General features: G+C 36.1%; 1 protein-coding gene across 7 annotated transcripts in view; it reads right to left on the bottom strand.

Annotated features, from left to right (window-relative positions):
* Positions 1 to 4,473: 4,473 nt before the first annotated feature.
* Positions 4,474 to 12,504, bottom strand: part of ANKRD13C (ankyrin repeat domain 13C) — a 55,885-nt gene continuing 47,854 nt past the window's right edge. For 6 of the 7 annotated variants that reach the window (XM_036446937.2, XM_036446939.2, XM_036446941.2 and 3 more), the window contains 2 exons: positions 10,105 to 10,205; positions 4,474 to 6,724 (listed from right to left, as the gene is read on the bottom strand). In XM_036446937.2, the coding sequence (XP_036302830.1) occupies positions 6,594 to 6,724; positions 10,105 to 10,205 (232 nt within the window). In that variant the 3' untranslated portion in view covers positions 4,474 to 6,593. The remainder of the gene's footprint in view (positions 6,725 to 10,104; positions 10,206 to 12,504) is intronic. The other variant, XM_036446942.2, reaches the window with a different exon arrangement.

Here is a 12,504-nt window from a genome sequence, read left to right as displayed (position 1 = left end):
CTTTCTTAGTAGGCAATGGTTGAACCTTATGATTGCCATTTTTATAAATGAAAACGGTAAAATATTGGCAGTTGCACCTGGTTAAACCTAGTATTAGTCTATTTCCTCACTTGTAATCTCTGAATACAAATATACTTAACTTTGGCTATAAAATAGTGCCACTAATGTGAAATGCAGTGAAGGGAACCCGGTTGTACCTAGGTTATTTTTCAGTGAACCTTTTATGCACAATGATAGGGTTGCACAGGGACACAAGCCTTTTAACACAGATAATCAAGTGAATACTGACTGCCTCCACACTTGAGTTTTGTTCTGTATTTAGTAGTAATTAAAAAATAAAAGTGGTTTTGTTAGAAAAAATGTTTGTCCTATTTATTTGCTTAAATTCTTCAGGAGTGAATGAGAGATATATGAGTCTAGTCATGAGTTTTGGTTTCATTTACAACTGGGAAGACCTGTATCTTTTACTTTGCATTTCCTAATTGTGATATGAGATTGATACCTGGTTTACAATGTAGTTGATAATTGGGGGAGCTGCAGGCTTGTGTTGCCTGGGTCAATAAATGTTAAACACTTAGGGAAAGAACAAATGGCTTGTACTAGAACAGTACAAACTAATTGTACTTCTAGCTGCATCTTACAACTCAGTCAAGTTCTGGTGTGGGTATCAAAGAAAATGTATGTACAAGCCAACTTTTCCTCTAGCAAACAAGACCCACTCTCTTCAGTCGAGTTCTAGGTTAAGTGCCTCAGGGCCATGCAATCAGTATTTCAGTTGTGTTTACTTTGGTTAAATATGGATGTTACGGAAATGCTACTGGGACTTTCAAGAGCATCCAGAATGTCTATTCCGAAGGCTTTATTAGCATAGGTCCTTTCTAAATGAGACTAATTCTGGAGTTGTGGATTTATTTGCCTATTTTACTCAGTTTTAATTTTGTTGCCATTTTCACTGTATGTGAAATTAATTTAGAAATTCTTTTAGGAGCCCTAGCGGGTTTGGCTCAGTGGATAAAGCATCTGCCTGTGGGGTTCGATCCTGATCAAGGGCACATGCTCGATTGCAGGCTCCATCTCCAGTAGGGTGCATGCAGAAGGCAGCCAATCAATGATTCTCATCATTGATGTTTCTATCCTCCCTCTCTGAAAGCAATAAAATATATATATATATATATATATATTTTTTTTTTTTTTTTTTTTTTTTTTTTTTTAATTTTCACCCTAACCGGTTTCGCTTGGTGGATAGAGCACTGGCCTGCTGATTCAAGGATCCCAGGTTCGATTCCAGTCAAGGGCATGTGCCTTGGTTGAGGGCACATAACCAGTACAGAGTGTGCAGGAGGCATTTCTTTAGCAAAATACATGTGAACCATACTAAATTCTTCAACTGTGGGAATATTCTTAAGAGTACACTTACTACTTTTAAAATATATATATACTTATTACAGAATTCACAGAATAATGAACGTATTTTATATATTTTTATTCATTTCAGAGCGGGAAAGACAGGAATATCAATGATAATCATTGGTCAGCTTCCTCCTGCATACCCTTAACTGGGAATCGAGACCACAACCCGGGCATGTGCCCCTACTGGGAATTGAACCTTGATCTCCTGGTTCATAAGTCAATGTTCAACCAATGAATCCCACCAGCCAGGCCAAACGTTTTTTTAAATAATGTCCTTACAAACATAACTGGGAAAGATGCTCTCCTTCCTGGGAGCACGCCCATGCCTTTCCCATCTCCTTCCTCTTCTCTGCCCCACACTTTTTACCAAGTTCCATGGGCTTTTCTTTACCTCCATAAACTTGTTTCCTAAGCCCACTTCTAGAAATTTTCCTGTAATTTACCAAATAAATGTTCTCTTATACAAAAAAAAAAAATTGGGAAGTGACATGTTCTCATTCTTTCCAAAATGTCACTTTGTAAAGGTTATTTCTCCAGTGCATGGTCACTCATGCCTTAAAAAAAAAACAAAAAAAAAAAAAAAACCTAGTTAGCTAAAGTATGATGCTTTGGCCGGGACCGGTTTGGCTCAATGGATAGAGCGTCGGCTTGGGGACTGAAGGGCTCCGGGTTCAATTCCAGTCAAGGGCATGTACCTTGGTTGCGGGCATATCCCCAGTAGGGGGTGTGCAAGAGGCAGCAGATCGATGACTCTCTCATTGATGTTTCGAACTCTCTATCTCCCTTCCACTCTGTACAAAAATCAATAAAATATATATTTCAAAAAATAATAATAATAAAGTATGATGCTTTGGACATAAGAAATTGAAGGTTAACAGTCACAAAAGTAAAATGTTAAAATTTTCATATTTGAATATTGTTTTAGAAGACGTATAGATTTAACTTTTTTTTTTCTTTGTTTTTTTTTGTTTTGTTTTGGTTTTTTTTTTACCAGTCAGCATTCTAAGAACCAAAAGATTTGTTACAGAGATTTGACCTTAATTTTGGGAGCTGGTTAACCAGTTTCAAATCTGGTTATGGGCTTTGTACGAAGCCTGACGTTGAAGCCTGCGGGCAGTTGAGAAGGGAAGATGGATAATTAGAGGGAAGATTAAATTAGAACCCCAAGCACAAGCTGGAACCAGTAAGGATGGGCTAAAACTCGGGTATCATTGCATCTGAACTGGGTGGCACGGCAGAAGCCAGGATTCTGTATCATGAAGCTAAACACATATCTGGCCCATAAGCTGAAGGAGAAGGTAAAGTAACTACAGGCCTGGCTTCTACCTCATCCCAAAGGTGCCAGCAGGAAAATTACAAAATTTCTGCTTCGCTTCTGCTCTCCAAAACTGCTACACCACCCATTTTCATGAAAGCATCCCACCCAGCCATTGTCAGCCTTTAGTGACCAAGAATGCTACGGGAGGTACAAGTAATTTTTTCTGTGGGTTTTTTTTTTTTTTAGTTTTTAGTTTACCCTGTATGTTGTTTTTATTAGACGTTTTTTACTTTAGGCAAGTTTTTTTTAATCTGCAAATCGATCAAATTCAGAAGTGGTTGCCAAGTACCTTTCTTTAATATCCTTAGATTTAGCTTAGGTATTTGCAGGCGCTGTGGCAAAAGCGAAATTGTAACTGTATCATAGGTGCCATTATGAATAAAAGTATTATACTGAAAGATTATAATTTTAAAAATTCATTATTAGGTAGTTCTGTAAAGATCAAAAATGCAAAAATAATTGAGATGACGTTTAGATGACAATCTAAGATACTACTCCAGATTTCTGACATAAAATGCTTTGCAAAAAAAAGTAGTTTTTGCTAATTTGTAGTACATAACCGATGGGCTTTAATTTTGCATTTCACAAATAGTGTAATATCCTCTGTCCTTTTTTCTTTGGGGCAAGTTTCTCTGTCAGTTGTCTGAAATTTTAGTTTCCAAATACAAAAATTTTGGTAAGGATGTGTTTTCTTAATTTTAGAAAACATTGGTAAGATACCTCTTGCTGGAGTTAACAGCAGAAGCATATTGTGTTCCATGCTAATCAAAAATTCTCTCACTCAATTTTAAAGGCAGGACTTAAAAAATAAATAAATAAAGCAGAACTACCTAGTGTTCAAATTCATCTAGTGTTCTGCAACTTTTTTACTCATTCTATCTATATAAAAATATATATATATAAAAGCCTAATAATGTGCAAATTGTCAGATCAGAAGTTTGATCGCTCACTATGACGTACACTGACCACCAGGGGGCAGCAGTGGGAAGGTCAAGATAGGCCCTAATCACTGGCAATGCCAAGGGACCCTATCCATGCACAAATTTCATGCACCGGGCCTCTAGTTTGCAAATAAAAGGAACATAAATGAGCAAAAGGAAGCAATCCTTATATCAATATGGAAACATTTAGTCCAGATCTTTTTTGTCCCCTTGAAGCAGGATCAATTCTGTAGACATAGTGAAAAATAAGAAGGGATCACTAAAGATCATTATTCACTACCCTCCTGTAAGGTGTGGATTATAAACTATCAATATATATGAATAACAGTATAAAAACTCTAATAGTGTGAGTGGGGTTCAATACCAATTCAAAGCAGAAACAAAACTGTTTTCAGCTTCTGTCTGCTATTAGCTTCTCTGAAATGTGTTAATTTCCAGACCATCATATGTTCCTAGCTTCACAATAATCAGAGCATCTGCTTTATGCTTCCTTTTTATGAAATCTGTCAATTCTCTATGAAGCAAGTTCTCAGAAATTATATTCTTTAAGACAAGAATCATACCTTCTTTTGATACTACACTGGAGGGCAGAAATACTGAGCTCTTCAAAATAGCTATTTAAGGTGACCATTTCTTAGGCCCCCAAGTCTTAATTTTCTTCAATCACAAATAGAAGACACAGAATTCTATGGACCTACACTACAAAATCTAGATTTTCATGTGAGATTAATTAAAATATATGGTGTTTTGATTTAGTTACTTGAAACACAGAATACAGCTTCATTAACTGGATTAAAAGGCACATTTTGAAAAGTTTAATGTGAAAAGTTTATTTGCATTAATAACTCCTTGTTTTCACCATTATAAGATACTGACATTTGCTTATTATTTATGACCAAATAAAAGACATTTGGAATGGATCATCTCTTTCTACTAACCTTTATGAAAGAAAAGAGTTGAGTTAAAAACAAAATCCAAGTGCAAAAGTTTTCAGTAGTCTTCCTACCTCCAGTGTACCCCAGCAAAATATTCACAGCTTTTAGGAAATTGATAAGTTCCAAGTTGCAATTTTCCATGTTTTTCCCCTGACTAAATTGTCGGTACTTGTGAAAAATCTATAGTATAGTCCTGAAAATATAACATTCCCAAAGAGAAAGGGAGCCTAAAAGCAACAGTGATAACTACCATTCAGTGTCTCAAACATCACAAATTACTGACAAGGTAATTCAGTTTCTAAGTCACTTGATCTATAAGGATTCCCAAAATAATTGGGATCAACTTGTATTTAATAAACCTAGTCTGGGTTTCAACTCTCCACAAAATTCAACAGACCCACATCGGGTAGTAATTGGCCTTTGAATTTTTAACTATCATTATTTTTCTTTATTATAAAATGTATTTAATAAAATGTCAACATATTCAATTATGTTATCAGCATGAAAGATGCAGCTTTAAAGATGTTTATTATAAAATTTTTCTTATGATTGATGCTTTGGATTTGTAAATAATCATCTTTTCAATAAAGGTTTTTAAACTCATTCAAATTATTTAAAATTCTTGAAAATGTTTAAATTACTGGTCACTCTAAAAAAACCTGACAGACGCATTCTCACACATTTATCAGGATACATTTAAAAAGCATTTCTTTAGCTAATTTCTTAAATACAACATAACATATTATGTCTGTTATACCTTATTCTCCCTAATTTATTTTCATTCTTGGACCATAAAACCATCTTGGAATAAACATGAAAAATTTTAAGTGTGAAAATGAGTAATGCATGATTTTTTTAACACTTTGAAGATAATTAAAACCAATAAATATTTTCTTGTGACTTAAAAAAATAAACAGTAGGAATTATCATCTTGTGTACATTTTTGGAATTTAACTTATAACAAATATATTCTGTTAGCATATAAAATGTTTTTACCTTACTTTGAAAGCATTAAATATGTAGGGAGTCCAAAATGTGAGTTGTTTAAAACTGACATGAACACGAAAAACAAACAAAATAATCAGAATGATGTGCAGTTATTAGGAAGCAAGTTTAAAATTTTGGAATACTTTTAAAGTGCTGAGATTTGGAAGAGGACTATACTTAAGCATGCTAGTCATATCCTATTATGAACACAAAAAAAGGCTTTAAAACTCAAGTTAGAAAAAAAATAGAGGTTCTCTGAAAGGAAGATTAGTAACAAACATTTACCATTGAAGAAAGAATTCAGGTAAAAACAAATAGCACCACAATGAATTGCACTAAGGTGCTAAAGGAGGTACCTTATTCCCTGCAGAGTGAATGCTCCTTCTGAAATGTATTGCAACATATAAATGCAATTGTTTAATGGTTACCATTTGGTTCATTCATCTACAGAAAACTGCATTCCTTTCTAGTTCATCATATTGAACAAACATTCAAATTACTGAACTATACATAAAGTTACATAGTTTACATTTTATGAAAACAAAGTTGGAAGGAATATTTATAAATGCCACCTTGAATATAAGATGACAACTGTAAAGGGCTTCATATCTCTTAAGACATTTAATTTATGTTACTGGTCCAGGAGTGTTTTAGATATAACTATATATATAGATATAGATATATATGCATATATATTTCAACAAGAAGTGTAAAAATTTTTAAAAACAAATCACAGCACTCATAGCTGTTTTACATAAGAAGTACTTAGGGTCATTAAGGTGTCAAACTATTACACTATAATATGTATATATTTAAAAAGACTGAAAATGGCACATCAGGAAACTTATTAGAGGCCCATTTCATTATGTCATATCACTGATGTGTCAGTTCCACGAAATTCCCTTTTCTTCACTGAAAGAGTCTGTCCCTCCTCCTTCGCCTCCCTGTGGGGTCTCTGCACACTCTTGCTTTCCTTGGTGAGATGGAGTCATGCTCGTGTCATTAGAGATCAGGAAAACGGCTCGGGTCTTCCTTGTAATCGTCAGGTATAGTAAAGATGGAGCCATCAAACTCATCATATCGAAACTCCTGAAAAGTCACAGTGGCTGTGATCGTAGGAAACACAGGTATATCTAGAGAGAACAATCAATGATAATACTGTAAAATGAAATGTTAATCTACATATATATAAAAAAACCTAAGCAACCATTACAACCAGGTGCTATGATGCGCTCTAACCACCAAGGGGCCGATGCTCAATGCAGGAGCTTCCACTGGTGGTCAGTGCACTTCCACAGCCAACCTCCTGCGGTTTCTCTCCCCCCCTCTCACTTGGCCAGCCACCCTCACACAGTCCCTCCTCAACCCCTGGACTGGGCGAGATGGCCCTGATTAGCCCCAATCACCGACCAGGCAGAGGGATCCCAACCATACACAAATTCATACACCGAGCCTCTAGAAGACTAAAAATACCATTAGAGATATCCAGACTCCTTAAATTAAAAAAAGAAACATCATTCAAGCACCAGTCCAATCCTACCTAATATGTGTTTATTACTGAGTATGATGTTTTAGGGAAGGATTTAGTTTTTGGTTATGTGAGAATAAACAAACAATCTTTTCTGTCAAAGAAGAGTTTCGGCAGCTGCCATTTTGGCTCCCGTGAGGGGCTGCCATTTTGAAACAGTAAAGGTCTACGCCTTCCTGTAAATTAGCCAATCGCGCCAGAGAGTAAGCCTAAGTGCTTCCAAACACGAATGAGGAACAGATGACATGTGCCAGGCATGAGAGCCGAGCAGACTGCCACCCAGTGTGCCTGTGCTCCCAGACCATGTGAATGCGCACCCTCCTGCAGGAATAGATATTTGCCTTGCTGCCTGGCTCCCGAGTGTGCTTTGTGTTTTACCAGGACCCCTGACTTTGAGGGTTCGCCTTATATCTAACAGAAGAGAGACACAGAAGAATAAAAAAAACTCAAGTTTCAATTGCTTCCCAATCTTACATATAATGCCACATTCCACCAATCTTTTTTTTTTTTCCCACCAATCTTGTTTTTACCCCCTTCAGGCAAAGGGACAGTTAGTTATATTTGTAATCTTTGCAATCTGACATATTTTCTTCCAATTATAGTTTTATATTATATATATATATATATATATATATATATATATATATATATATATATATATAAAATTCAGACTCTTAGCTAATTTATTTTGATTCTAAAACAAAATACATGAGCCCTAGCCAGTGTTCCTCAGTGGTTAGTGTTTGCTGGCCCACAGACTGAAAGGTTGTGGGTTCAATTCCCAGTCTAGGGCAGGTACCTGGGTTACAGGTTAGATCCCAGACCCTGGTCGGGGCATCTGAGGGAGACAACCAATCAATGCATCTCTCTCACATTGGTGTCTCTCTCCCTTGCTAACCTCTAAAAAGCAATGGGAAAAAATATCCTTGTGTGCCGATAAAATTACATGAAACTCAAACTTCAGTGCCAATGAAATTTTTGGGGGACATAGGATGCCATTCGTTTACTTTCTATGGCTGTTTTCATTCTCCAACAAGTTAGGGAGTTGTGATAGAAACTATATGTATAGCCCAAAAAGCCTAAATATTTACTATCTTTCAGAAAAAGTTTTAGTTATTGAATATGCAACTTTATATAAGAGAAAAACATGATAAATTTACAAAGATTACATTCTGGTTGGGAGACAGAGATAACAGAGTAGTAACATGTTTTGGCTTAAGTTTTAGAACATGAAAAGTAGCATTACAAGAGTAAAAGGGGAGTAGCCAGAAACCTAGCAGAAAACCAAAACAGAATGCTATAAAAGAAGTCAGAGGAATTTGAAGAAAAACTATCATTCACTGGGACAAGGACTCCACAAAAATAGTTAAATCTTGGAGAGATTTTAAAAGAGCAACAGAAAAGTATCCACTATATTTAACATAATAACATGAATATCAATAATAAGCACAGTAAAGAGTGGTTTCAGTAATACAGAATGAAGCAAGATAAATAGATCTGAGGAATTATAGCAAGGTTATATTCACTATTTGTTTATTTTTCTCCCCCACAAGAATGTAAACACCTAGAGGGCAGGAACTTTTACTGTCTCTCACGTTAGAAAAGCGTCTGGCAAGTAACAAGCACCGATTAAACATTTAATGTCTGAATTGATGGATGGTACTGAAGACTCTCCTGAACAAAGCCTAAAGTCAGTAGAGAAGGGTGTTAAACTTCTCCTGAACCTTAAATTAATGCTAAATCAAATGCCTAAACTCCCAGAGAAACTTCTAAGTCTCTTGTTCCCAGTTTTCTGATGTAGTTAAGAAGATAAATGAGATTTTACTGTTCTTAAAGAACATTAAGATAAAATTAAGTTTGAAAATAACCCTAGCCGGTTGGGCTCAGTGGACAGAACATTGGCCAGTGGACTGAAGGGTTCTGGGTTTGATTCCAGTAAAGGGCACGTGCCTCACTCAGTTGCAGGCTCCATGCCTGGCCCGATGAGGGCATGTGCTAGAAGCAACCAATCAATGTCTCTCCTACATTGATGTTTCTCTCTCTGTCTTCCACCTCCCTTCCATTCTAAGAATAATCAATGGAAAAATATCCTTGGGTGAGGATTACCAAAAATAAATATTTGAAAATAGAATGATTATTCCTTTATCTGTAAATAGTGACTCCAGAAACATTCCCCATTCAGAAACTCAGTCTTCCTATTTCACTTTAAACACATTATCAAGGTACATCATAAGTTCACCCACACCCTCTTGTAAGAGGTACCTTTTGCATATCCCATACATTTAATTTAATAAAGTAGAATTAAGCCCACTCAGCATGACTCATTGGTTGAGCATCAACCTATGAATCAGGAGGTCAAAGTTCAATTCCCAGTCAAGGTACATAACGGGTTGCAGACTCAAATCCCAGTGTGGGGCATGCAGGTGGCAGCCGATCAATGATTCTCTCTCATCATTGATGTTTCTAGCTCTAGCTCTCTCTCTCTCTCTCCCTCTCCTGTCCTCTCTAAATCAACAAAAATATATATTTTTATAAAAAGAGAAGAAGGAAACCTAGTAGAATAAGAACTATCATCAGGCATTTTATATATTTGACAAAGGATGACTATCAAAGCATGTAATAAAAAAAAACTTTAAAAATTTTTAGCAGCCGAAACCGGTTTGGCTCAGTGGTAGAGCATCGGTCTGTGGACTGAAAGGTCCCAGGTTCGATTCCGGTCAAGGGCATGTACATAGGTTGCAGACACATCCCTGGTAGGGGGTGTGCAGGGGGCAGTTGGTCCATGTTTCTCTCTCATTGATGTTTCTAGCTCTCTATCTCTCCCCCTTTCTCCTCTCTGTAAAATATCAATAAAATATATATTTTTAAAAAAATTTTAGCAAAACTTAGAATTCCATTTTCCTTCAAAGCATATTTTTACTAAATGTTAGTAAACAATACCATATTTGTAATAGACACAGAAATTATAAGCAATTTTTCTCTTACCTAGTTTTACAGGAAAGCCTGGAGGAAGCTTCATTTGAACAAATTCTCTAAGTTTGTTAAAGTGCTTGAAGGGAGCTATCACTTCCAAAACATTCAATATACTGAAAAAGAAAAAAGTTTTCATTTTTAAAATGGATTTCTTTGTGTCTTTATGTTGTTTTATAACCACAAGCTTCAAACTTAAGGATGAGGAAATGATACTTCCTTCCTCTTGAATTTTTTGTGATTATTCTTTTTATCGTGTCAGAGTTTATAACTTTTACAGGTTACAGTGCAAGCATAATTTCCAGTTGTTTGATTTTAGGTCCATACATAAATGGATTCAAGGCTTCTTCTTCCAGAAGTTAAATTAGTGTTATTTTTTGCATACTTAAAGGAAATTTGGCTGGCATAACATTTCAGTTTATATTTCTTCCCCTCTGAACTACAATTTCATAATGTCTCTTAGCATTCAGTATTGTACTAGTCATACTGCAGCTTCTTCCCTTCATGTTTTTGGTTTGATGGATTTTACTTTTTAATTGAATCTTTATTGTTGAAAGTATTACATATACCCCCTTACCCCCCTTTGACCTCTTCTAGCCCACTCCTGCCCCCCACCCCAGGCCTACTGTCTCTGGTTATGCATATATGCATACAAATTCTTTTTTTTTTTTTTTTTGCCCCCCTCCCTCCCTCCCCCATATCCCCTCCCTCCCCATAGTTTTATGTCCATTGGTTGTACTTATTGCATACAAATTCTTTGGTTGACCTCTGCCACCACCCACCCTTCCCCATCTTTCCTCTGAGAATTGATTTTATTTTCAAGTAGTTTTATTTTTTTTTAAACGGCCCATAGCTACTATATTTCTTGAATTCTTCTGTCTTTTTAAATTGCCTTTATATTTAAATGACATCTTAGCTAGACATATTATCAGATCATACTTTCTTTTGCTTCAGAAATGCTAAGATGTGAAAAAATATAAGGCCAGACTGTATTTTAGCCTCTTTCTGCCTGAATGCCATTATACTTCAGAGAGAGGGGAAGGAGAGGAAGAGACAGAAACATCAACATAAAAGACACCATTGAATGGCTGCTTCCTGCACGACGCATACTGGGGATCAAGCCCACAACCTCGGTATGTCCCCTAACCAAGAATCGAACTGGCAACATTTTGGTGCACCAGATGCTCAACCAAATGAGCCACACTGGCTAGGGCCATTAAACTTCTTTATTAAAGTCCAAGTCAAATAGTTTCATCAGGATAATTATTCTTACTAATCTAATAATCATTCTTTTATCAAATTTTCTTGAACCCTAACTATGTATCTCCATCCCTGATCTATAGCTGGAGGGCTGTATAGCACATCTATCTCCTTTTCTCAAGTTAGGCTACTGGGGGGTATGAGACATATATAGACTTTAGGAAAATGTAGATCTTGCTCTATTCTATGATGATTTCTTTTTCTGTATTAGGCCAGAGTGATAGGGGAAGGAATTATGAAAGGAAAATAGCCTTGGGTTTCAGTCTGCTAATTGAATTTTTAAAAAGATCTATAGTCTTTAATTGATTCATGAATCAGACAACATCCCACCCAGCACCTTAAAGAGTACTCTAAATTAAAAATTTTATGAGTATCTGCTGAGTACAGTTTGAGAGATGTCTACTACAATATCTTACCTAATAATAGACAAACATGTAAACTGCCCATACCTCCACTATGCCACCAGCCAATTAGGAGTGATATGCAAATTAACTCAACAAAGATGGTGGTTAATTTGCATACAGAGGCACTGAGTGACAGGGGTGGGCGGGATGCTTGCCATGGCGATTCTGCCTCACCCCCGGTCTCCCAGGGCCTCTGGGCAGCATGGGAAGGTGGGGCTGGAGTGGAAAGAGGCAGCTCCGGGGCCTGAGCGGAAAGAAGCAGGGCCAGAGTGGACAGGCAGTGCCAGCAACCAGGCAAAGGAAAACCCATTCTAGCACGAATCTTTGTGCATCTGGCTTCTATTTTTCATAATAGTGACAAACTACAATCAAAATATTTATCAGCAGGGGAATGATAAAACAAATTACAATAAATCAATACTGTAAAATAACAAGAAGAAAAAGAGACACTAAAAAGTTATTACTCTAAGAATTGCAAGATACATTCACTTTTTAAATTAAAATAAAAAAGGAACTCACAGAACAAAATGTAGACTATGCCATTTTTATAAAAATGCAAAAACATAGACAATCCTAGATAAAAATATAGCAGTTATCATCTATTAGCAATTACTAAGATAAAAGTAAACTATCATTTTTATTCTATAAACCCCATTCTGTTAGATTATTAAATAAAATATATGTATTGCCCTATGCAGTTTGGTTAGTGGATAGACCATCAGCCTGTAGACTGAAGGGTCCCAGGTTCAAT

This window comes from Pipistrellus kuhlii, unplaced genomic scaffold (genome assembly GCF_014108245.1).
Source record: "Pipistrellus kuhlii isolate mPipKuh1 unplaced genomic scaffold, mPipKuh1.p scaffold_m20_p_2, whole genome shotgun sequence".
Taxonomy (NCBI): Eukaryota; Metazoa; Chordata; class Mammalia; order Chiroptera; family Vespertilionidae; genus Pipistrellus; species Pipistrellus kuhlii.
The sequence above is the reverse complement of the archived record's forward strand: the minus strand, read 5'-3'. Positions and strand labels throughout refer to the sequence as shown.